Genomic DNA, 25,900 nt, shown 5'->3' with positions numbered 1-25,900 from the left:
GGTCTGAATTCATGATAATTAAGGGTTGCAGCGCGAACACGAATGTGCTAGAAGAAACAGACGAAAGTCGAGGTACGGAACGCAAAGAGGACAACACGAGCGCTGACTAGCAACTGACTTTTGTTATTCGCAGCACACATGATAACATATACAACAGGCAACCTTTTGAACAGCACACGTGAGCAACGCGACATATTCTGGGGAATGTTCTGATAAAAAGAAGGTACAAAAATGTCTAACCCTTATCTAAAAGCGCAAACTCTTTGTCATGCAAGGCCAGCGAAGGTTGGCTCACGCATCCGTCACCATTTTTTTTTTTTTAATAAAATACGCTTCAGCTATTGACATATGACCCACACAGATTGCGGCGATTATCGGTCGAGCGGACCTGCTGTGGTAGGAAACACGCAACGGTTTCGCGCTATACGTGATCGAAGTCGAGGCGCACGTCGCGGGTTCGGTTCACGGCGACCGCATTTCGATGTTGCGCCGCCACGGTGGTCTAGTGGCTAAAGTACTCGGCTGCTGACCCGCAGGTCGCGGGTTCGAATCCCGGCTGTGGCGGCTGCATTTCCGATGGAGGCGGAAATGTTGTAGGCCCGTGTACACAGATTTGGGTGCACGTTAAAGAACCCCAGGTGGTCGAAATTTCCGGAGCCCTCCACTACGGCGTCTCTCATAATCAAATGGTGGTTTTGGGACGTTAAACCCCACATATCAATCTATCAAACATTTAGATGCGGTCGAGAAAACGCAAAGAACACCCGTGTGCTTAGAATTTACGCGCATACTATAAAGAACCCCCAATTGTGGTCGAAATCAATCCGGATTCACCCGTTGTTAAGGCGTGCCTCTGAAAAGCTGGGCAGCATCCGAGATGTGTCTGAGATCAGATATCTACGAAACCATCTAGGTATCTTGAATCTGTATCGCGATGCATGTATACCAAGAAGACACGCAGGAGGTCCCCTTTCGGCCTTGTGCTGTGGGACCTCCTTCTGTATATTCTATCCCCAACGTGTTTTACGCATTTGCTGCACGTGAAAAATTCGATTGCAAGACGGGTATCGGTATTTGCATTACCGACACGTGAAATAATATTATATATCATGTATCTTAGCAAGGTACTCATATCGCAACGAGGGTTGCCACCTGCCCGGCCGGTTTTTTCTAGACAGTGGGCCGGTTGCTAGTCCCATCCTAAGAATGGCCATCACTGGTCGGTTTTCTGGCCATCGTATAACGTTTTTTTATTTTTGTATGCGTAAATTAATAATAATAATAATAATAAAAATAATAATTTCTGCAGTTTTACGTCACAAAACCAGGACATGGTTATGGGGGGACGCCACAAATGAAGGCTTCGAAGATAGACCGTTTGTTGTCACATCGCTTAGTACTCTTAAAGCGTAAATTTAGCAACAAATGCAGACGCTTAATATTTTTCCTCAGTCACCAAAATTCTCACGAAATTATCAAGCGATTTCTATCTCGTGCCCGTAAAAACGCGAATTAAAGTGATCCCTCTAGTATATTGATCATTTAACTAGATCTAAAAATGAAAACGTCGGCGCTTGCATCGCGAGCCTAAATTACCCACCATCGAAGCAGCGAAAATTACGTCAACGTCTGCTCCCTTAAGACCGAAGATCTCTATCTGAGAACAACAGCTCGCTCCTGCCGTGTACGACACGTATTAATTATAATTGCAGGGGCTTTACATCCCAAATGGAAGGCACACACTTTTACGTGAACAGAATGGTCGGTTGGCTCTTTTTCATATATATATATTAATATAAGCAACAATGTTACGACACATGACATGACGTGTGATGTAACATTGCGTGCCGTAAATTGTACTCCCCCCGCCCCCCGGCGATGACCCCGTTTTCTTTTCTTTTTTTTCTTTAGTGGCAAGGTGGCAACATTGATCCAAACACTATCGTGCGGAGCAGGAAACGTTAAATGCACTTCACTTGTCAAGCTGATCTTACTAGCATCTTGTATCTTGTAATTCAAATACTTCATAACACGTGGGGTTTAACGTCCCAAAATCACCACTTGATTATGAGATACGCCGTATATAGTGGGGGGCTCCGGAAATGTCGCCCACCTGGAGTTCTTTAACGCACCCAAATCTGAGCACACTGGTCTACAGCACTTTCGCCTCCATCGAAAATGCAGCCGCCGCAGCCGGGATTCCATCCCGCGACCCGCGGGTCAGCAGCCGAGTGCCTTACCCACTAGACCTACCCGGCGGGGCATCTCAAATTCCTCTTGCCCAACCGTGTGATTAGATGAAAACGTGGCACAATGAAAAAAGCACCACTAGGTGGTCGAAATTTCCGGAGCCCTCCACTACAACGCGTCTCTCATAATTATATTGTGATTTTGGGACGTTAAAGCACAGATTATTATTATTATTATTATTATTATTATTATTATTTACATAATATGAGGGTACAATTTCAAGGTATGTTTGCCCAGCCACCTTGCTTCATAATTATATTGTTTTTTTTTTATTAAATGTATGTAAGGAGAGGTTGGTGCCAATAAGTGGCGCCGGCTACTCCTCTTGCACAAAAGTCGACATCGCACATTTTGTAGCAAAATGTGCGATGTCGACTTTTGTGCAAGAGTTGCTGTTGATTGATTGATTGATTTGTGGGGTTGAACGTCCCAAAACCACCATATGATTATGAGAGACGCCGTAGTGGAGGGCTCCGGAAATTTCGACCGCCTGGGGTTCTTTAACGTGCACCCAAATCTGAGCACACGGGCCTACAACCTTTCCGCCTCCATCGAAAATGCAGCCGCCGCAGCCGGGATTCGAACCCGCGACCTGCGGGTCAGCAGTCGAGTACCTTAGCCACTAGACCACCGCGGCGGGGCCAAGAGTTGCTGTCGTTGTCGATTGAGTGCAGGATACACCCCGAATAGTGTAAGCCTTTGGAGCGAGGGGCACCCTCTTGCGGGGACTGGCACCGTCCCCGCGCATCCATCTGTGCGGCGGGCCTTTCTTTAACGGCGCCAGCACGCCACTTCCAGGTCACGACCGCCGCGCCATCACCGTGACATGGCATCCTCAACGGGAAAGTAGCGAGCACGAAGCTTTCAGGAAACGCGAACGACACGTGTGGGCGATTGTTGTTTACGCCGGAATGCGAACGTACAATTACACATAGCCACGCTGACGATGTAGTATGACGCGAACGGTTGTGCTCGTGCCGCGTGATATTTGGGACACCCCGTGTATATATAGCACATATCAGCTCGTTTACCTCACAATCGCTCGCTGGATTCCGTGCCGAACGGTTTGTGCCCCGGCGACGATCTCCGACGACAGCGCAGCTCTGGCCGACCGGTTCTCGCCCTCCGCCACCTCCTGACGCCGTGAAGCTGTCGCTACCCCGTCCTCGGACTCCTTCGACCGTGTCCTTATCTTTCTCTACCTTATTCTTTGCTTCTCGCTCTACCCCTTTTAATCCCTCCTTATCCCCTTCCCTCGTGAGCCTCTGTTGAGGTGTCGCACTCTGATGCAGACAGTTACGGGACTCACTACTTTTATCTTCTTTCCGCTGATTTAAGAATCACTCCACCCCCCCACCCCTCACGATGCGACAACTTCCGACGCCTTCGGAAAGCCCTCACACAGCGCGTGGGTGTTGTCACATGCTCTGTCCTGATATGTGTTGTCCTCCTCGTACTGGTTTCGTAGATGCTGCCACAAGAGTATGCACTCCGTGAAATTACGCGAGTAATTACTGTATTGCTTACTGTATGAGTCCTAAGTGCCTCTCTTTAGTGCACGACCATGCTTGTTCTATGCACCTGGTCAGCCGGTCCAACCTTGGCAATAACAAAAACAACAGTATTTATATACAGTACCACGGTCTCTTCGGCCAGGTGCTACCTTCCCCGTGAGAAATCCACCTATCTCGAAGTCATTTAGTAACGTATTTAACATGGTCTGGGTTACCTCGCTTTGTTTGGTGAGCAGAACTAACTATCCTTTCTGCGCAAGTAATGACAATATCAATTGAGTAATCGACGCGGACAAATGCTCTATTTTTTGAGGAGGAAATATCCCAAACTCTGGGGTTTTACGTCCTAATATCACGATGTGATTATGACACACGCCGTAGTGGTCTGCGTGGCACACTGTTACAAAAACATCCGGCCGAAGGTTTGAGGAACACGTTTATTTTTAAAGTTTTTCATAATCATATAGTGGTTTTGGGACGTTAAACCCCACATATCAATCAATATTTTTAAAGTGAGATGACAATTCCGACGACGCACTGACGTGACGACGCCGCGGCAGGCCAACAGAAAGTTCGGCAGCTGCTTCTGCTGGATCGTATCGCAATACAAACTGAATGGCGAGAGTGGTTCCGAACCCGTCACAATGAGCGGCGCTCTTTTCGCGAATTTACGTATCGCGCAATTAATTTAGTGACTACACGTTGCTGGGACATCACGTCGAAAAGTTCGAAGCAATTCATCTTATATGCCACGCTACAATTCGGCCGCAAAAACAATGTGGCACTTGGCTCGTACTGGGAGCCAGGATGCGCCCGCCACGCGAGAAACGGTGACGTCATTTGCCCTTGAAGCGCGTGCCCCATTTGGTGTGAATTTCGGCGGACCTGCGACTTCCCTGGGAATTCCCGCGTGGACTTGGGATCGATTGTGGCAGCTCTTCACAGAGCTGCCTATAAACTACGGTCCACACAATGTAATTTAGCAACGCGAGAGAACACGCGATACAATGGTGGACGAGCGCGCTGCCGCAACGCCGCCAAGTGGTGCGGGGACTCGACGCCGTATAGGGCGCGGTCCAGCAGCCACGCCCGAGCAGGGGCGCGCCGTAATGAAAGTGGTGCTGCTATTAACTGGGCGCCGCCATTGTGGCCTCCCCCTCGCGGCGCCATTGTCGCCCCCTGGCGGATTAGCAGCGTTGCGCCTTCGACTCCTTCCCGTCAGGACGAGGAGTTCATTGATAAGCGAGCCATTCATTCATTGGGCCCGCTCTTGGAGGAGAGCCGATGAATGGTCCCGAACGGACAATCGCCGTCACGGAAAAAAAAAAAAAAAAGCGTCAACCAACGGACCCCGTTCAGAACGGGTTCGGTCAAGACATGGGAAACACGAGCTTCTTTGGAACCGTCCGTTTTATGCACTGCGCTTCTTCTTCCGATAGAAGCCGTTCGACGAACCGCGTTTGGGACGCCGTTTCTCCCACTGTCCCTCAGAGGGCGCAGCCAACGTCTTGGCTTTCAAAAAAAAAAAAATGGCGAGAGGACGTTGAAATTTGACGTGCCCACGCTAAATATTACCCTCATTCAACGTGCACGCGAGACATCAAGTTCGTCACGCAAACCGCGGGGCACAAACAACGAGGGACACCAATGGATAATGTAAGACTGCTGGCAGCCTATCGACGGGTCTTATGACCGTGTAAGTTTGGCTGAAATGTGTGTCGAGGACGGGCGCGTTGAGAAACATAAACTGACACCTACATGAATACGAAACCCAGCATGATCTTCCACGCGATTCGTTACGATGCGTCGACAGTTACGAAGCCGCTGAATGTCAGCGATTAGATGCCCGATACACGGCTGCTAATTACATCTGATGATTGATTTGTGGGGTTCAACGTCCCAAAACCACCATATGATTATGAGAGACGCAATTACATCTCATGTGCAGGTTCATCAAGCGCACCGGGTAAATGATTCCATTGATTCCAAACGCCCCCACACCCGAAATTCGGCCATCCATTCCATCCATCGGCCTTCAAGTTTGCTGTTGCATTCTACTTTTGTGAGCAACAGAGTTGTGATCTAGAACAGTCAGTACATATCTTGGAAAACTTGAAAACGAAGCCCGGAGGAGAGACGTGGCACGCATAAAAAAGCGGACAGACAATATCTAAGGACAACCAGGCTAGCACGCGCAGCTCTAAGAGCCATACGCACACCAAAACAACATTGACATCAAGATCAATTAGCTAGTGCCGGCGATATGAAACTTGGTTCCTTCTGCATCAGTGAGATGGAAGGTCTGCTGATGCAATTATATGGGCTGTGCATGCTAGCCAGGGTTTCCTACGAGATGGATGTGTTCAATAAAGCCCAGTTAGTCCAGCCGCAATGTGCACCACGTCTCCCCCCGTTTTTTTTAAGTGCCACTCAAATTTCTCAAGGATTCTGCGAGAACATTATCAGCCTATTTTCATGCACAAAAAAGTCGCATCACACATCAGCACGCGTCAAGCAATGCCTTGTAATTTCGCGGACGCCGAGTTAGTTTAGGTCCCACGATGTTAGTTGCACGAGCGAAATTTCTGTTGTCCGAGCTTATCTTTATAACTAGATAACGAACAACTATTTTTCGGAAAGGTCATTTATGCGTATGCTCTAATTTGCAAGTGTATTTTTTCAAACCTAAAGCTTGATGAGCTCACAAAGACACAAACAATACCTTCTCCGTGCTTTTGCCATCAGGCAACGCTGAAAAAAAAATCACAGCATATCCACAGAGTGAATGATGAAGAGTGGGACGAAGCTTCGAAGGGTTTTGTCCACTGTGAATCGTCCGTCCGCTGGCAGCGTCCGTCTGTCTGTCCGTCGGTGCGTCTGTCCGTCAGTCAGTCCATTTAGTGAACACTTTTTTTTCTGTCCATCAGTCAGTCCATTTAGTGAACAATTTTTTTTCATATACAAGTACCGCCATCTAGCGAGTATTGTAAAAACTAAGCGAGAGGTGGCAACCTACTGTATACATCGAGGACGCACGACCCAGGCTTAAGGAGCTTCGCCTCTTAAAACGCCCGTCATCGTAAGTTATCGTTGTAGATAACATAATCTTGTCATTGCCGCTCGGTAGTTGGCCTCGCGTAACGAGCGCACACTTAGCATAAAGGACGTTTGCATTCTTGGCCAGAGCGCACAAACCATCGTTTCAGGCGGTATTACGCCAAGCCGCTTGCATGGATGTTCTTGAGGTCAATGTCACTGCTCAATTCGCCTTTTACATTTTTCCGGTGTTGCCCTCTGGCATTTGATTTTTGATAAAGACAGAGAACTGGTATTGCTAGAACCGTGGCCTTCGATATTGCGGTCGCGCGGCTGCCATCTCGGAGGCCACGGCTAGAGCGAAGGCCTCCGAGACCGGGAGGCGTTTTGCGACATTCCCGCGAGGGGAAGGGCACATGCGCTGTGGCGTTGTGAAAAAGCAGGCATCACTTCTTTACGAGAAACTAAAAAGATGTTGTGATAAGGTAATATTTATGGGTAAATTCCGCATGTGGTAATATTTATGGGTAAATTCCGCATGTGCAATGCTAAGGCGGCTATTCTTGGCGTACGGTATAACAAAAAAAGTACGGTATAACAGCGCTGAGCTCAAGCTGCCACACCGGGTGGCCTTACGTATAGTAACGAACTTTTGAGAGTGTCTGTGCATGCGAAGTTATTGGTATAAACACAAACTAAACTGTACTGGTGTAAGGAAACGCGCAGAAAGGACGAATATAGCGCTTGAAACTGACTTGTCCGCCGCAAGGACAAACAAGGAAAGCAACCGAGAAGGACTGCACACTTTTACGATACTATCCAGATGTTTTTTTTTTTTAAAAAACGCACACGCGCGCGCGCACATTCTGGGCGCAAAGCCAACTGTACGTTTTGTTGTTGCTACAAAGCCAGAATTGACGACCTTATCTATGCAATCTCGCTAAACCACGCGAACGGGCGAGGAGCCTCAATGCAAACTGCGAAGGCACCGCCGAGGATGTGGTGCCACGCGATTCAACATTTTTTGCGTCACAGCCGCCACTGGAAGCGCCAGCATTTTCTGCCCCCCCTCGAGTCCAACGTGGAAGGATGGCGTCCAACTAATTTTTCATTTGTCAAAAAAGAGTTGCGAAATTATTAAGCGTTTTTTAGTGGTCGTGCTAGAGATGAATAGAGAGTTTTAGTGCTGCGGAATGGTGCTACGTACGCATCACGCAAGCGCCTTGCGTTACGTGGCGTCGTTTGCCACTAATCGGCTTTTAATACGCCGTAGTACCCGCGTACGTAACGAGCGTGAAGCGTGCTGCGCCGTCTGGTTGATCAAAATAGAAGCACGAGTTGTGGACAGCCAATGTGAGCCAATCCAAGTGTTATAGCCAGATTGAGGCCATATTTTAAGCCACAGAGCCGGTCGGTGCTTGCCTTCGATGCCGCCATTTTGCAAAACGAAGTCTCGCGCTGTCGCGAACTTGTTCGAGAGCGGCGCGATCACCTCATACGTACGCACGCACGCATCTGATGCGTGCGTACGTAGCGGCTGCGTACGTAACGCGATACGTGCGCTTTGCGGTCTGCGCATGCGCACTACGCAGAACGCGGCGTCCTTACGTACGCAACGCCGCCACGTACGCAGTACTAAAACTGTCTAATATCCGTAATTAATCTAGGAAACTCTGCACATCACTCGCGTTTTATAAAGCATCGATTGCACCGCCGGCCTATACACGATGTCTCAAGGTCGTTTATTCGTCAGAAGTCGAATTTTTCTTCTTTTTTTTCCTCAGTGCGGGAGAACAGGAGATGCGCGAGCAAGAGAGCCACTGGAAACCGTTTGATTTTGGACGACAAAAACTACAATCACGCAAAATAATTCCACACTTGTAGAGCAGCAAAGCGGACAGCGTGCAGTTACTTGAGTAAACCTCCCTGCATTTCCTGACTAAGGTATACATATATGCCATGTGGCAAACAAATTACGCTTAATCGCGAAAAAGGTTTTTCACGAACCTGATGTCCCTAGACGATATTAGCTTATAGTTAGCGCGATAGCGGGAATAGCGTTATTGCACCGCAAACGTTCGTTGCGGACAGCTATAGTTTAAGTACAGCGGGAGAGAGCGTTTATGCGCACAATTTCGAAGACTTCTCTATTATTTCAGAGTGATGTCGTATGGCATGCTTTGGTGGCACTGTTCAAACGTGGCAGCAGTTCAAGCAAACCCGGAAGCCCGAAGTATCGTGAAGTACAGTTTAACAATGAACTTCGGCGAAGCAGACATTTCCATAAGGGCGCTTAACTTCGTCCCTAGCTTGTCTTGGCTTTACTGACGAAGAGAAGTGACCGAGTAACCCGTTCGCCATTCTTTATTATTGAGATCTCTCCTCCTCACACTGACACAGCAGCGCGACCTGGCGGGAGACAAACGCGTATTAAAAAAACTGAAAATGAAAAGAAAACTGAAAATGCTGGCTTCCCCACGTACCGCAATGTTAACTTTTATTTCTTTAGAAAGAACGAAGGTAAATAGCGATCGTTATAGCGCGAGCTTAGAACGACGACAAAGGCACGAGAAGACAAGCACATTCTTTAGTGACACAGTCATTTACTGCGAACGAAGCGAATCTTTCAACGGCAACGCCAACTTCAGTTCGAAGCGGGCGCCCGAAACCAGCGCTATGTGTTGACGTTTATTTCCGTAAACCACGGAAGCACGACGCTAAAAGCGCGCATGACGGCGAACGGTACAGGTCGTTTAGCGTGCTGCACATGCGCATTCCGATCCCGCTATTTCGCTAAGCCCGGTAAACTATAACTGCCTAGCAGACAGATTTAGCTTAGCGTTAGCGTGACAGCGGGAGTTACCTTACAGCACTTTTTTTTTTTTTTTGGAAAGCGAGCTTGCTATCTAACGGGCGGGTTCTAATGGACAGGTTTCAGTACCGCCTTATTGGGCTATTAACCTTGCCGTTTCGTATTGAGAACTAGACGAGCAGTACACAGTCGACGCATGGAAATGTTCGGGTTGGTGTATTCAACGTCTCATCCCCTCATTAATTCCTTAATTCGCGTCACCATAAGAAAAGAATAGGAAAACACGTGCTTCCGTCTGTATATGCCTTACGTAAGATGGTCTACAGCGCCATATATCGTTCCCGTATCCCGTCCTCTAGCGGAAGGGTGACTTCATCAAAAAAAAAAAAAAAGTGAAAAGTCAGAAAATAAATGCTCGCCTGATCCCCGCATGCAGCAGCATCCCTACTTTCTGGTGCTAATAAAAATAAATAGCATCAAAAGCGGAAATTAACACGTTGCGGAACGGTTTACACGATTCTCAAGTTTAGGCCTAGGAACACGCCCGAAGCGGAAAGCGATCTCAAAAACTTCGCCAAGTTTTCCGCAATACTTGAAGCATAAGCTGCTTGACGGCATAAACGAAACCATTTTACGCAGCTATTTGCCGCGAATGAAGTGAATCCCTCAACGTTAAGCTAATTTGGTTAGAAGCGGTCGTGTCGAACCACCGCCAAGTCTTACGTGCATTATGTAGATAGACCACGCAAAAAGGGTAACGATAAGTCAAAAAAAAAAAAAAAGATAGCGTGCGCATGCTCACTTTTATTCCACTAAGCACTCTAAAACTAAAGCTGCCTAATACCTAAGCGCCCGATAGGCAACTTTCGGTAACTACGAGAATGCCGTTTATAGATGCGCGCACTACCCCAGGAGTCCACGACAAGGTTGCGTCGCCACCGTAGAGGCGGTAAAACACTACTCGAGTATTCGAGATGTACGGAGGACTCGACCGTTGAGTCGGCGACGCAGGTGGTCGTGCGGCGAGGGGGTACCGCCATTATTTTCTTTTGAAACAAAAGAGCCGTCGCCATATCGCGGAGCTCGCAATGAACGGACATCCTCTTTGCCAAGCTCCCAAGGGCGGTTGCTCGTTGCGCAAGGAAGGGCGGGCGTAGGCAACCGCGGATCAAGATGGCGCTGGTCGGCCAGTGGCTGCTGCCGGACCGGGGTTTCCCGAAATACGAAAAGCGCCTGCCTGCCTGCAGAGCCAAAAAAGAGGCTCTGCGCGAGCAAGACTAAACAAGCGAGAGGGGGGCGCAAGAAAAAAGGCGTCGCCCTCCCGGAATAGCAACCTCCTCCGCGGCCGACTCGGTGACACACCGCGCGTCTAAAAACGTATCCGCGCGCGCGGAGCGATACACGCGCGGCGATCCGTTTTCTTTGGCTCACCTTGATGGAGTCGTAGCAGGCGATCACGCGTCCGTTCTGCACTTCCACGTTGGGCGGCGGGTGGGCGAACTTGCACTCGGCATCCTGGCGCGAGCACTTGTTCCGCTGGTACTCGCGGCACACCTCGAGCTGGAGCCACCGCGAGTCCTTGGCCGCCACCAGGCTGGACGGGGCGGCCAGCACGAGCGACGAGGCCGGCGGCTGCACGACGGCAGCGGCGGCGGCCGTCGGGCTCGGCGGACTGGGCGGCGTCGCCACGACGGCGGCTGGCGGTGCCACGGGGCCCAGGGCTGCTCGGTCGGAAGACGGCGCGACTCCTGCTGCTGCTGCTGCTGCGAGCAAGGACAGTTACGACGTGCAATTAATTACGCGGACTTCCAGTGTTTCCGATCACGTGTCGGAACAAACTCGGCCATATTTGTTTAACGATACATTTAAACCATATGTTTCGCTAAAACACTCGTTCAAGTCCGATTTGGATTTGTTATTACGGTACTGTTGTCCACATCTTTGCCTCGATTCATGCGATCAAGCAGCGAAATCGTTTTTAACAATGCCACACCACACGAGCGTTGTCTTCTTTGAACACGTGACTGCGCCACCATTAAAGGGACCGACAACCAATATTCGCGGGACAAAATGGAAAGCTTACCTACCGGTCAGAGTGCACAATCACGAAATGGTAAAGCCGAAAACGCCGATTTTCGATCGGCAAAATTCGAATTTCTATACGCGCGACACTTGCTCAAAACAGGAGGTGAGCGTGTTATTCGTGTTTGTGCGCGGCGGTTTGCTGCGCATGCGTGCATGCTGCACATGCGCCACGGCTCGACGTGTTCAACAAGTTAGCGCGAACGCAGCGCCGCTTATTGGCATGCAAATTTTAAAGACGATAGTCTTTCTGTTTAGAAAAAATTTATTTCCACAAACGTCAATAACACTCAACAGAACATTTCCTTCTTAGACATACTCTAACGATTATGACAAAACAGACGTCATTTACATGAACATGGATATTTCTTGGGGGGGGGGGGGGGGGGATTAGAAAAAGGGGGTAACGATTTAGAGTACGGGGTACTCTACTATGGGAGGGCACTGAGCCGTCCCGGCTTGGCAGACGAGTCGGGAATCGTTACGTCATAGAATACTTGATATGTCTGTCACACGACCCAGCCACCCCGCCAAAGTTAAAAGGCTGAACGCCGAGCCATCTTGAACTGGTGGCTGCGTTCATACTTGTGAACATTGTCGATCAAATGGCAAATATTACGCATATCTGAGGCGCAGCATCAATTCGTAAGCATAAGGTGGGGTGTTTCTTTACTAGAAAATATACAGATACGCATTTGTAAAGGCCATAGTGTTTCCTAAGCTGGGCTGAAAATGCGACGCTATGCGCGAAAAAAGTCCGACAGAAGACTACGGTCTTTCGACGACATTTGCAGTGAAGCACGCAGACATGCGGTCTTTTTTTTTTTTTTAACCTCGTAAGCGGCACAAAATATAGCGGGTGTGTAATATAGATACTCCAATTTAGAGCCGTAATTACGGTACGCATGAAAACATCAGATAACTTTCAACAAAGTGAACGACTCCATAACTCAGCTCCATGCTCGTCTGCTAGGCTACGCGATATACCGCTGTTTTGTGACTTTTAAACGCGTCTTGAATATACAAGACCCACTCAGATCGCGAAAAAGATTATTGAATTTTTCACTACAATTCACGGCATTTTCTTTACAGCCAAAGTGTCATCACGCGTTCTGGCTAGCTGTCAGTGTATTTATGAAGCATACATTGCCGAGTACCACAATTTTCTGGTGAATTGCAAAAAAGCGCCGTTTCCACTGTGTGTGCATTGTTATATTCGCTGTCCAAAACATTATTTATGGTGATGATTGAGAGAGATGTCTTGCCTTCACGCAACACGATATGCTTCTCATCCGATGAAGTGATGTACGATCGTGCGCATTTCACTTTCTCGAAAGCTGATCTCGCCCCCCCGATGTCCATGTCATTCCATACTGAACACAACAAATCACAAGCAGAGAAACAACAGCGGCAATACAGGAGAAGCTTGGGGAAAAGAAACTATCGCACAATCGAGTTCAAGAACATTTACTTTTGTGACAAAGCAACAGAAAGGGTGCTGACAGAAGCTGCTTCTCGAGACCTTGTCAGACTAAACCATCGCCAGATACAACTTTAGAAGCGGCATTCCCTCCTCGAAGGCGGTTGTGCGCAAGCCTGAGCCAATGGACGCGCACTCCAGGATGACGTCATGAGACAGACGGCAGGTGCCGCCCCCACCATCAAAAAAACAGTGCCACGTGATTGGTTGCCGCATTTAGGTCACGTGGGCGGAGCTTCTCCGGACTTCTTAAGCTGCAGCCGATTACAGATGTCGCGACAGCACGCGTCTCATGGTATACACGATAGTATGTATAAATGTACGCGGGACTTTCGATGAGCCTCAGGTGCAGAGCGCTTCCGTTTGTGGTATTCTCTGTGCTTAATTTCAGTTCTACGTCGTTGCCTTCCTGAGCAATCAAAATCCAGCATACGATTCCAATTTTTATATCTTTATTTTTATTTATTTATTTATTTAGTGTTTTTGTTATTGTTGTTGACTTCACATTGCTGATTGTTTGCCACTGCTGTCGTGCTAAAAGGTAGCTGTGGGCCTTTGTCAAGCTGCCTCTTTTGGAGAGCAGCTTTTACCTGCAGCTGTCCTTCATCAAACTATTGATGAAAAATAAACATTATTATTATTATTATTATTATTATTATTATTATTATTATTATTATTATTATTATTATTATTATCAAATAGCCCAAGGAACAGCGCTCTCTAATTGCTAAGGATCTATCGAATATTTACACGAATACTTTCTATTCGAAAATACTTATTCGTAAATCAAAGGTGAGCTCCGCCGGCCGTTAGCGGAAGTGGCTGTGTGTATTGACTGTTGACAAAAGGTAGTGAATAACAACAGTGTGTTATTAACTTGTGAAAAAATAAGATTAGTGAACGAATCGTAATTCAGAATTTCATCCTAGGGAGAGAAAAAAGAGACGATAAAGGGAAGAAGGCATAGAGGTTGACCAGAAGTTATACTGCCTGATATGCTACCCTGCACTGAGATTGAAAAATAGGGGGCGGTTACGTCACTGAACGGCGGGTAAATAGCGCCGCGCCGTCAACACTCCGTGCGACGCTTATGCCGAGCGCTGATTAGCCGCCGTTCAGTGACGTAAGCGGCGATTCAATGTTGCGTTATTGCGCACTGCGTCAAAGACGAAGAACTATAGACGAAGATGGTGTTCTAAAGAAGATAGGTGTTCTAAAGGTACAATCAATCAATCTAGGCCAGTTGATAGCTTTACTTGGATGTCCTTTTGCCAAACTGATTCCAAATTCCTTGCCAAATGTCGCGGCTCTTCTGGCGATCATCTGAAATAGGCGGACACAAGCGCAAACTTTCAACTAAGTTTATTGGACAGACATACGATGCTGCTTTTATCCAATCGCGCGTTTCATGGTTACAGAAAAAAGATTTTACCACAGCATTACTGGTCATTTGAATTGTACTGTTTAAAAATGTTCGCGATTTATTTTTGTAAACCTTTCTTTATATATAACCATGAAACGCGATTGCATAAAAGCATGATGTGTCTGTCCAATAAATTCAGTTGAAAGTTTGCGCTTGTGCCCGTCTAGTCCTTCATCTCAAGCAGTGCACAAGCAGTGCGCAATGACGTAACAGTGAATACCTACAAACTGGCCCAATCAAGTAACCATGCATAAGCAAGCAGCAACACCGCTTCGATGAGTGCGAATATGCGCGACACTGCTGTCCAAGTGTCAGTTTTGAGGGCTGTCACACTTCTGAATTCGTCATGCCGTAGTTCCGCGGTCAATTGCAATTCCCCGGATCCAAAAGCAGATATATCCTTCTTGAAACGTTCCGTACGCCGTTCCGAAAAGTCTGTATAATCTTACGGAGCATATATGTGTGGATTCCGTAGAAACGTCATTAACTTTCCATAATATCACGGATGAAACATGAAATAATAGGAATGCATGCGACACGTTATAATAGGAATAGCTTTAACAAGACCGGTATTCAATTTCGTGATTACAATGAGATTGCTGAGCTCATTAGTTTAAAAGTAGGCGCACTTTTGTCAGTAGGGAGACAATCACCACGTATACCACCCTTGACGACGTGACCGCTACCACAAACGGCATGTTTCCGGTTAGGGCGCCCTTTTTTGTTTATAATGAGTCCTTTAAATACCACCTGAAGTAGATGTACGACAACGCAACCGCCCCTAGTCGGTTGACAAAGGCAGCTCGATATACGCACCAGCTATCGACCGCGGCATGGCTGGGAGAACTCTACAGTGGGTCGAATGAAGGCGCGCACGCGGAAAGCCGGTTGCCAGGTTATAGGCGGCGTTCTCTAATGCAATACTACCGAAAATAACGCAACCATCTGCAAGTGTAACCGAACATGACATTGCCCGGCATAACCGTGAGGACGCTGTGTAGGTTTCATGCGGCCCAGTGCCAACATAAGCGCGAGCGGATCTTCTTAACGCGATAGCGTTAGAGAGCTCGTGTCGCAGAAACCACGCCGTCGGTTGTGAGCAAGAAATTCCGTCCGTGAGCGAAAAAGCAAGTTACAGAGATCGCCGCAGGAGACGGCTACTTGTCCACGCGTGCCCGCGCTATCACACTGAAGAAGCCGCGCATTCGAAGAAAAATCTGCTCAAGGTCACGAGGCGCAGGTAAAGTAGTTACTTTGCCTCCTGCCACCCTCCCTGTTTAGCTTCCAGCGCTTTCGTCGGGACGAGAGCAGAGATAATGCAAATTGCAGCATGCGACAAACCTTTGTAACTTCACTTCCATGGACTGGATGGATTCTTAAAATTTTTGCGGCTTTGAATTCGCGAGGCAATAAGCTCTTCCAGAGAATTCATTCCATGGTTACTTGAAAAAGTGTTTCAGGGCTACTTTAAAGTTATACCTTGACATTCTACACATTCTACTGTTTTATATATTCATATGCAGACTTGTAAACGTATGTTTATTAGAAGCCAGTGCTTTGTGTGTCGAGTTATACCTGATCATTCATTCCATGGTTACTTGAAACAAGTGTTTCAGGGCCCCTTAAACGCATTTAGTTCGACAAGTGTCACGACGAAAACGAGCCCATTCGGCGATTTGCAGGCGCATTTGGGAGGCCTTAAACTACGTCGAAAAAGGCCGGGATAGTGCGGCCATCGCCGCTAAACACACACAGGAACTTCCAAACAACTCTAAATACGGACAACTATGTCCATCTAGCGGAAAACATATCATGCCTTTCCGGAGGCGTTGATCTAGCAAACAGCAAACGCTAGATAATTTGGTGCTATCTAGCTGTGAGGCATTGTGAGACTCTTTGTTGCCTCCGATATGGCGAGCGCGTGGCGTGTGTCTTGGAGGCCATGCGACTCTTGCTTAGATCAAAAACCTGTATGTACCATTCGCGCGCGCGCTGGTAAAATCTACCGTGTGCGTGTGTGTACGTAACAAAACATATTAATAAAGTATGCACTTAGCGGTTGAAGCGCGCACTAGGGGCCGGACTTTGCTATCGCGTTCAACTCTGAAAGGCGAAACTTAAGGGTCCCCCACTTTTACGTGAACTGCACTCACGAAAGATCACATGACTTTTAACTAAAACGTGTCTCCATAGGAAGACGACAGAGTAAAATAATGCGCTTATCCGACCTAGTCCCCCGACTCTGGCGTGCACTGGTTTCAGACCAAAGTCTGATCTCCCGCTGCTCACTTTAGCAATGTTTCGCAAACTTATTTGACGGAGAAAGAATGCACACAAAATAATGATTCGCTGTCGTCCTGGGCTGCACACAGTATTTTTCAGTGAAATTAAAATAAAGGAAACTTAGTCCTTTATAGCGATGTCTTTTTTTTTCTTGTCGTAGTAATACAAATTTGTGTAATATAAGTCACGCCACGGGTTCGAAAAAGTTAGTTAGATGGAAAGGGCGTACTATTCATCTCCGTTTGTTTATCTATCTTCCTTAGATGTGAGAACGTAATAAGAGAGGTTACGTCACAGTCGACTGTTTCATAATTCCGAATTTATTATTCTGGTAATAATTGAGAACTTAACGAAGCTACATGTCACTCCGTACTCAATGCATGGTACTAAGCGCAAATACTTTTGCTCGAGAGAAGAGGTCCGCGTTTGTTGTCGTCTCTAGTGAAAAATTTCTTGCGCTTAGGGTTACTGAAATTAACTTTTTCTTTACCCGTGGCTGCAATAATATTGCCTTTTTTTTAAATGACTCTAAAGAGGAACAATAACTTGGCTTAGATTGACAAACCGCAATCTGATAACTCTAACGTCATACGTTTCACAACCATGGGGTTGATTAGTATCGAAAAAAAAATTAAGAAGCTACATTTTTTTTTTAATTTCGCGGCACAATCTCCGCGGACGACCCAAGAAATTTCAAAATGTATTTTCGGTATTTTCGCGACATAGGTTCGATGAAAGTTTCCGAAACTTCGTACGCTAAGTTTGTGACACCAACAGATTACGATGTACTTCATTTTTATCGATTGGAAGCTACGCGTAGGACCCAGTGGACGTCTTTAAAATTCCTTACGTCACAAGTGTTTGGTGCGGGAATCTCACGGTAGCTTCGCCACCCGCATTTCCATTCCGTGCGTTTTCTAGCTTACTAAGCGTCGTGTTGCGGTAAGAGTGGTCGTGAAAGAGATTGTGAAATTGTTGATTGATTTGATTGATTTGTGGGGTTTAACGTCCCAAAACCACCATATGATTATGAGAGACGCCATAGTGGAGGGCTCCGGAAATTTCGACCACCTGGGGTTCTTTAACGTGCGCCCAAATCTGAGCACACGGGCCTACAACATTTCCGCCTCCATCGGAAATGCAGCCGCCGCAGCCGGGATTCGAACCCGCGACCTGCGGGTCAGCAGCCGAGTACCTTAGCCACTAGACCACCGTGGCGGGGCGATTGTGAAATTGTACTTTACCGATACGCGAAAAAATCGTTTTGCTCTTTAATGTCGTTTGGGGAGGAGGAGGGGGGAAGAGGTCAGAAGAAACTTCGGCAAGTAGTGGAGATAGGGCGTTCGCACGCGTGAATTCTTGCTTCCTCGGGCATGCAAATTCGACGTAGTACGAGGAGCGCGTGTCGACTGCGACGCCCCAGAGCAATGCGTCTTTGCTGCCGTCCATCGCTTATCAATTGCGACCGCGGTGGCTTTCTAATCTTCGCAGTAAAAAGATGCTGTCGTGGCTGTCTGACACTGGACGCTGCCGGCGCATGCAGGCGCGACGTACGGCGCCGATTCTTCGAGAACCACTTTCCAGCAAGGCACATTTAAGACGAGTAAACGTGACAGTGGAGTCACTTTCATCATGCACGTCACATACGAATCTTTCCTCTATTCAAAAAAAAAAAGAAAAGGAAGAAACGAAACCCCAGGCAAACGTTTGGGGGCAGTGCATGGAGTTTTGCAGACCTGTCGCACTTCTCGCGAAAATGTCCCGCACGGCCATATTTTAAGGCGCCAAGATGCGTGTCGAAAGTGGGGCGCTGCGTCCAAGCATTGATTGATTTGTGGGGTTTAACGTCCCCAAACCACTATTTGATTATGAGAGACGCCGTAGCGGAGGGCTCCGGAAATTTTGACCACCTGGGGTTCTTTAACGTGCACTCAAATCTGAGTACACGGGCCTACATCATTTCCGCCTCCATCGGAAATGCAGCCGCCACAGCCGGGATTTGATCCCGCGACCTGCGGGTCAGCAGCCGAGTACCTTAGCCACTAGACCACCGTGGCGGGGCGCCGCGTCCAAGCAGTCAAACTGACTGTGAGCAGTGGATCTATACGGTCCGCGCCGATGCTTCCTGCTGGTGTTCTTTGAATAAGAAAGAAACTAACAAGGGTCTCACACGCATTCGCCGAAGACGACTCGAACGCAATAGTCGTCATTTTCGTGTTTGTTTTTTTTTTCTTTCCAGTCGATGTATTGATCCTGTCCTCGGATCCCTACGAAAGCTTGGTGCACCCAATGTTGTTTTGCAGCTCCCTTTGACCAAAACGACGACGACGTATTATGGTGAAGTCACATGATCTGGCGATCTGTGACGTCACGATGAAGTAATACGGCGCGACTCCATCACATGATGGTGATTTTTTGCATCGCTCTGTTTTACGGCGGCGCCGCGGAACGATGGTCGAGCCGGAGGTCTTTTGTGTGTGTGTGTGTGTGTGTGTGTGTGTGTGTGTGTGTGTGTGTGTGTGTGTGTGTGTGTGTGTGTGTGTGTGTGTGTGTGTGTGTGTGTGTGTCGCATGTAGTACGCATTGTTGCATGCGTGCACTGAAGGTTTTACTTTAAAGCGAAATCGGGTAAGTAAGAACGGCAGCAGCTTACCCAACCTCAAGGTATTTTTTTCTTCCCCATTTCCTCTTCCCTTAGTGCAAGGTAGCAAACCGGTTGCTACAATTCTGGTTAACCTCCCTACCTTTCTCTCAGTTTATTCTTCCTCTCTCCCTTAATAGAGAGTTGACTTGGACGGACTGGCGCGTAGGATCTAGCACCCAACCCCCACAGGGGAGACACTCAGCTCGTTCCAAGTTACGTCCTAAGTCAATCTGCCAAGCAAGCGCCCCACAAGGGACATTCTATAAAATGCCCAGACCATAACGGCAACAAATAATACACATTTGACGATTTATAAACGCTTCGCTAACGGACGGACAAGCCCGTTGCAAGTAACCAGTAAAACACGTATCGGACGTCGTGTTCCAACAGGACATGCGCATACCAGCTATGGATAAGGTAGCTCTAGAAACATCAGGCAACCGACAAACTAAGACAACATTGGAGATGGTTTGCGACTTGTACGACCGCATACACACTCGGAAGAATCCGTCAACTCACGGTACAACGCTACGATTCCTTCAAAGAGCGCACACATACCATGCTACGCACTTTGCATATGGTGTCGTGACACGAAATTTTGCAACAACGACGCCCGTGACAGTTGAAGACGTTAAAACAGCCATTCCTTGAAGAGACCCCCTGTTCGCGAAGCAACTCTCTGACGTTTGTGAGTGGCTGTGTAGTCACGTTGCGCATCCACAAAAATTTGTTCGCGCTAAGATCCTGCCCGGAACGTCTTGGCGCATACGCGCGTTTGAGGCGATGACCTTGTGCCAAATTCACCGAAAATATTAACTTAAACAAAAAAAACAGCACTATATTCGACACGTGGAAAATGATAAGAGGCGAAAGACTGTTGGCGGGAATAATACCATCATATCCTATAACGTGTATGGAACCAGCAAATACTGTACACATAACTGATAGATGACTATGTCGTGACCACTGATAGCGATCGAGTCATGAGCAGCCCGCCAACAAGGCAGTGAAGCCAGTCATCGTGGTTTCAAGTGGTGTTGCGATACTGTTTTCCGGTGCCTCAGCGTGATACAAATTAGCTTTGGCCTCAAGAATGCCAATCTTTTCGCCCATCAGAAAAAAGTATGCCTGCTGAGCCACGATAAGAGTATACACGTGCGCGGGCAGATGTTCTTTTACTTACTTCGAGTGTCTTCAATTGACCAAACGAACTGCAGTGGTGTGTAAAGTAAATATGCATCCAATTTAACAAAAAGCGCGGTAAATAGCGGTTCTAAAGAGTTCTCGCAAACGCGGCTGAAATCCTCACTAGTAGTTTGACGTAACTTTTGGCAACCTTTTTTCTCCCCTTTATCCCTTCCCCAGTGCAGGGTAGCAAACCAGATGTGCGTCTGGTTAACCTCCCTGCCTTTCCTTGTATCTTTATCTCTCTCTCTCTTTGGGGGGGAGAAGGATCGGTGAACGAGCCCGCATGGCAAGCAGGCAGCACTTCTGCGCTAAGGGGTCCGATCTATGAAGTGTAGACAGAGTAGATAAAATGGTTTCTCTTATAACAAGGTTATACTGAAAACTTTTACTGAGATATGACTTGTTACGCCATATAGAACCTACAGCTTGATCCTAAAGCCTCATATATACGGAGGCCCCAAAAAAAAGACACTGAAGGGCACACTCACTGCAATATCGGCGCCCTTGGTAATGACGAAAAACAGCTTGTTGCTTTTGAGATAAGAGTGCCCGTGCCACTCACTTCCTCGCGTCGTTTCAACAACTCTCCAATATCGGCTCCGAGAGCCATGCGTGCGTGATAACGTGCACCAAACGGCGAAAGAAACATCCCACAGCAGTAACGCATTCTACACAACATTTTACGGACGACAAAGCAATGCCACGCCCATTAATATGCGATGTTTCATAATATAACAGCTGTCGTACATGACTATGCGAAATCCTTACACGTCTCATGCGAACGTGGTTTAGAACAAAAACCGGTGTGATTGAACGAAAAAAAAAAAGATCGCATGAAGTCCGCTGGAGAATCGCCATACAAAAGCGAGTAAAAACATGACTTGTGCATATTTGGGATTATAATGAGAACAAATTCGGTGAGCAGTGAGTTAATAAGTTTAAGTTAATTGTACGAGAATCGCATAGAATTACGTGAGCGTTGAGTTCCCTAGTGAGTGAATAAGTGAGAATCAAATGTGTGAAAATTACTTAGTTAATTAGTGGAAGTGGGGGTTTGACGTCGATATAAAGTACACATTAAAATAGCCACACCAGATGGTTTCCGCCTTCGAAAAAGTCTAAGGCGAGTGCTGCTGTCACCCCACGCACCAATCGGCAGCACTTGGATCAGTGAATCATTGAAGTGCACACTCAGTGTATTTCTCGAATACGAAAACACGTCAATTGAACTGCCAATTTCGCAAAAGCATCACGCCCCGCAGCAGTGGTCTAGTGGTTAAGGTACTCGGCTGCTGACCCGCACGTCGCAGAATCGACTACCGGCTGCGGCGGCTGCATTTCCGATGGAGGCGGAAATGTTGTAGGCCCGTGTGCTCAGATTTAGGTGCACGTTAAAGAACCCCAGCTGGTCGAAATTTCCGGAGCCTCCACTACGGCGTCTCCCATAGTCATATAGTGGTTTTGGGACGTTAAACCTTTCAAATCAAACAATCAAAAGCATCACACCTGAGTGAGAAGGCGTCACAATGACGTAATATTGCAATCGAAGTGCTTAGAAGACCGATACCTTGTAGAAGCGCACGTTTCTACATCCTCAACAACTGTTTATATTTTTAGCAAAGCACGTGTATCCTTTCAACAAAGCAACGCCGAGGAAATCGCATTGGCCATGGCCTGGCACTGCACAAAGTCAAACTTTCTTGGCAATTGCTTTGTATACTACTGATCTAGTCAAACTCGTATCGGAACCAGCGCATACAGCCGAAGACATTGCTATCATTCTGGATCCCAATGCAGCTGTTCAGCCGTTGGCCATCCATCAGTGCCGTTAGGGAGATCGGCGATAAGATTGTGTACGCTTATGCTGACATCGTCCCCAGCAAGCACTCGGACAAACTATCCACTTGTTCGACAAACAACCATGATTCTACGCATAAAAGTGTCAGCCATTTTTTTTTTCATAATTCAAGGCCACCTCTTCTACACTCTAAAAATTATCGAGTAAGATGGGTGTCTTTTCGTCCCACAATAATAATCGAAATCCGCCTTGCTTGCGCTTCCTTTCTTGAAAATTCGGCGCTGGCCACTTTCCTGTCAAAACTGACATATCACGCTGATAACGCGCGTGTCGTTCGTGACCTGAAAGTGCCGGGCGCGCGGCGGGAATGCAAGGAAAAAAAAACGCAAGACAGATGATGATTGTAGTTTTGGGGTGAAAAAACACACCACCCTTCTCATTCGATCATTTCTGAGAATGTATACCCACACCTATAGGAGCAGAGGTTCATTGAGGAAATGATACACAAGCTATCGACTCAGAACTGTTTAAAAACACAAAGGCAACACTTATCTACGAAAGTTATAAGTTCTCCACTTTATGATTATCTCATCTCGATAACGTCTAAAACCTTCAAAATCGCAGAACACGCTGCACACACGAAAATCACGAAATTTCGTGATGCGAGCAACTCATTCCCTGTGTGTGTGTGTGTGTGTGTGTGTGTGTGTGTGTGTGTGTGTGTGTGTGTGTGTGTGTGTGTGTGTGTGTGTGTGTGTGTGTGTGAGTGTGTGTGTGTGTGTGTGTGTGTGTGTGTGTGTGTGTGTGTGTGTGTGTGTGTGTGTGAGAGTGTGTGTGTGTTCTGGGGCTGCAGTGGTAGGCGCGACAAGTGCCGTCAACGAGCCACCAATTCCCCGCTCCCCCCCCCCCCACCCATCCCCAAAAAAAGGGGTCACCCAAGGTGTCAATCATCTACCGTCGTCAAGTGGACATTGACCTCTGGAGACGCAGGCGTGATCTTTATTGTGCTTCTACCAGTGCTGCAGGATTGGTGGAGTCCTAGCCACCGCGTGGAGAGGAGAAACGTGGAATGGACTCCAACCATGTTATTTAATCCGGCGCACAAAAGAGCATTGGGTTATTTAATCGGGCACACTACAGAGCGCTGGCGCTTGTACACAGAAATCGGAACTATGTACACAAAGTTATCCCAATACCATCAACGTGTCTTGCTGACTGCTTCGGGCACGATGACCAGTCGTGCTCGCACATGCCTCACAGCCCCATTCCGAACATTAAAAAGCCAGCCTGTCCTGCGTGAGATGATTCTATTGTATGCCTCCAAATATCCTAACTTCGTCGCTCCAGTAACGTTGAAATTTGGGTGAGTTGATGATAGTTCATGTTTACTTACTTATGAAGCAACTCAGCGTTCCTTGTCTCCATGCGCTGCTTCATAAGTAAACGATTCGTCGCCCCACCTCATCGCTTCGTGTCCTGGATCGAGCTTCCGGTATCCATCCCGACGCTCAGATCGATCATGATCGACCAGTCCTTCCCATGACGTGCTTTCGCTCGCTGGATTTCGTGCCGACCGGCTGTGCCCCCGCGATCTCCGACGACCGCGCAGCTCAGGTCGACTGGCTCGCGCCACGCCATCTCCTGACGCCGGCAAGAGCTCTCGGTGAGTGGTGCCCCGTCCCCGGACTCCTGCGACCGTGTTTCCTATCTTTCCTATCTTCCCCTTATTTCTGTATGTGGTCTCTCTTTCCCTGCGCCTCTATCTCAATACCTTTAGTTCCTCCCTATCCTTTTTAATCCATCCTTACCTCCATCCCTCGTGAGCTACTGTTGAGGTGTCTTCCCGCTGAGAGACAGTTACGGGGCACGCTTTTATCTTTTTTTTTTACTCATGTAAAGATCACCCCCCCCCCCCTCTATGACATGACCTGCCTAGGTTCTTTTTTTATCAAAGTCAACTGGGACATCGGATACCCTTGCTTGTTATTTCATCCACTTTGCTGTTTTACTATCTCAGTGTGCCACCTATCATTTTGCGTAGCATGGCGTGCTTGGAGGTCCTTAACTTCACGAGTTCCTTTGTTGTCATCCAAGTTTGCGCCCCACATGTTAGTACAGACAGTGCACCATGGCTTTCCCCTTGTAGGGACAGCCGTAAATTGCATAATTTGGGAATGCCTGCCGCAAGCGCTCCCGCCTATCGTTCTTCTTCGGTGAATGTTGTTTCCTGGTTGGCTCCCGATTCGGACTTTGCTGTCCCCATCTCTTCTTTCCCCTTTTCCCTCTTCCAACAAATGATGAGCCACGCTCCCCTTTTAGGACGCGCCCACACCACAACCTCATCTCACAGGATGTGTCAAACTCCTTTTGTTGATGAGTTACTCCAATTAAATATAATGAACGGAAAAGAATTACGAAATCGCGTTCTGTTAATGAGACTGCTGCTATGACACCGTTCGCTGGAACATTCACTGACAATAATCATTCAAGCTTTTTTTTTTTTAATGGGCGACGCTTCTCTTAGTCTAACATTCTCCTGTCAGGCGTAACCGGCAGTATCTCCGAACAGTATAATAAATGGCACTGTCTTATCCCCATTTCTCGTCTCGGACGCACGAACGAACAGAACGCACGGAAGGACGGATGCTTCACCCCACTCATCATCATTCACTGCGAGGATATGCTGCGATTTTTTTTCATGACGGTAGTCATATCTGAAGTTATGTCGAGGCACAAAGCTCATGCGGCCACAGAAAGCCACAAGTAGTATTTATAAACGCCAATGATGCATTCAGAACATGCTTTACACACAGGTGCGCAAGTTATGGTCATGGCTTTCGGAGGAAAACTAATATAACACACCTTACGTCGAATAAAGTTATCCTACCTTCACTGCTTAAAAGTACAAACTATGTGCTTCGCAATATAAGGCTGCTGGACTTCCACGAAAACGCTTCATTTGATTCTGTTTTAGAACGCGGCATTTCCAGTGTGGCCTAGGCGATTCGTATAACCGCGCATTACTTGTTGAACATCTGTGTCTAGAGGTCACCATCGTAGTTTTTTTTTATATAATAAAGCGGTTTGCCCAGCCACGGTGGTCTAGTGGCTAAGGTATTCGGCTGTTGACTCGCAGGTCGCGGGGTCAAATCCCGGCTGCGGCGGCTGCATTTCCGATGGAGGCAGAAATGTTGTAGGCCCCGTAGGCCGTGTGCTCAGATTTGGGTGCACGTTAAAGAACCCCAGGTGGTCGAAATTTCCGGAGCCCTCCACTACGGCGTCTCTCATAATCCTATGGTGGTTTTGGGACGTTAAACCCCACAAATCAATCAATTAAATAAAGTGGTTCATTCGCCGAAGCACGCTGTGTAAATAATCTCTCTGAGCGCAT

At 47.6% G+C, this 25,900-nt stretch overlaps 1 protein-coding gene across 1 annotated transcript in view; it reads right to left on the bottom strand.

Annotated features, from left to right (window-relative positions):
- The window catches only part of LOC119164409 (uncharacterized), a 110,712-nt gene that overhangs the window by 44,094 nt on the left and 40,718 nt on the right, over positions 1 to 25,900 (bottom strand). The window contains exon 3 of the mRNA XM_075868427.1: positions 11,044 to 11,375. Within this exon, the coding sequence (XP_075724542.1) occupies positions 11,044 to 11,375 (332 nt within the window). The remainder of the gene's footprint in view (positions 1 to 11,043; positions 11,376 to 25,900) is intronic.

The sequence above is a fragment of the Rhipicephalus microplus genome, chromosome 1 (assembly GCF_043290135.1).
Source record: "Rhipicephalus microplus isolate Deutch F79 chromosome 1, USDA_Rmic, whole genome shotgun sequence".
NCBI classification, from domain to species: domain Eukaryota; kingdom Metazoa; phylum Arthropoda; class Arachnida; order Ixodida; family Ixodidae; genus Rhipicephalus; species Rhipicephalus microplus.
Note: the sequence above shows the minus strand (reverse complement) of the source record. Positions and strands in the feature narration are given on the sequence as shown.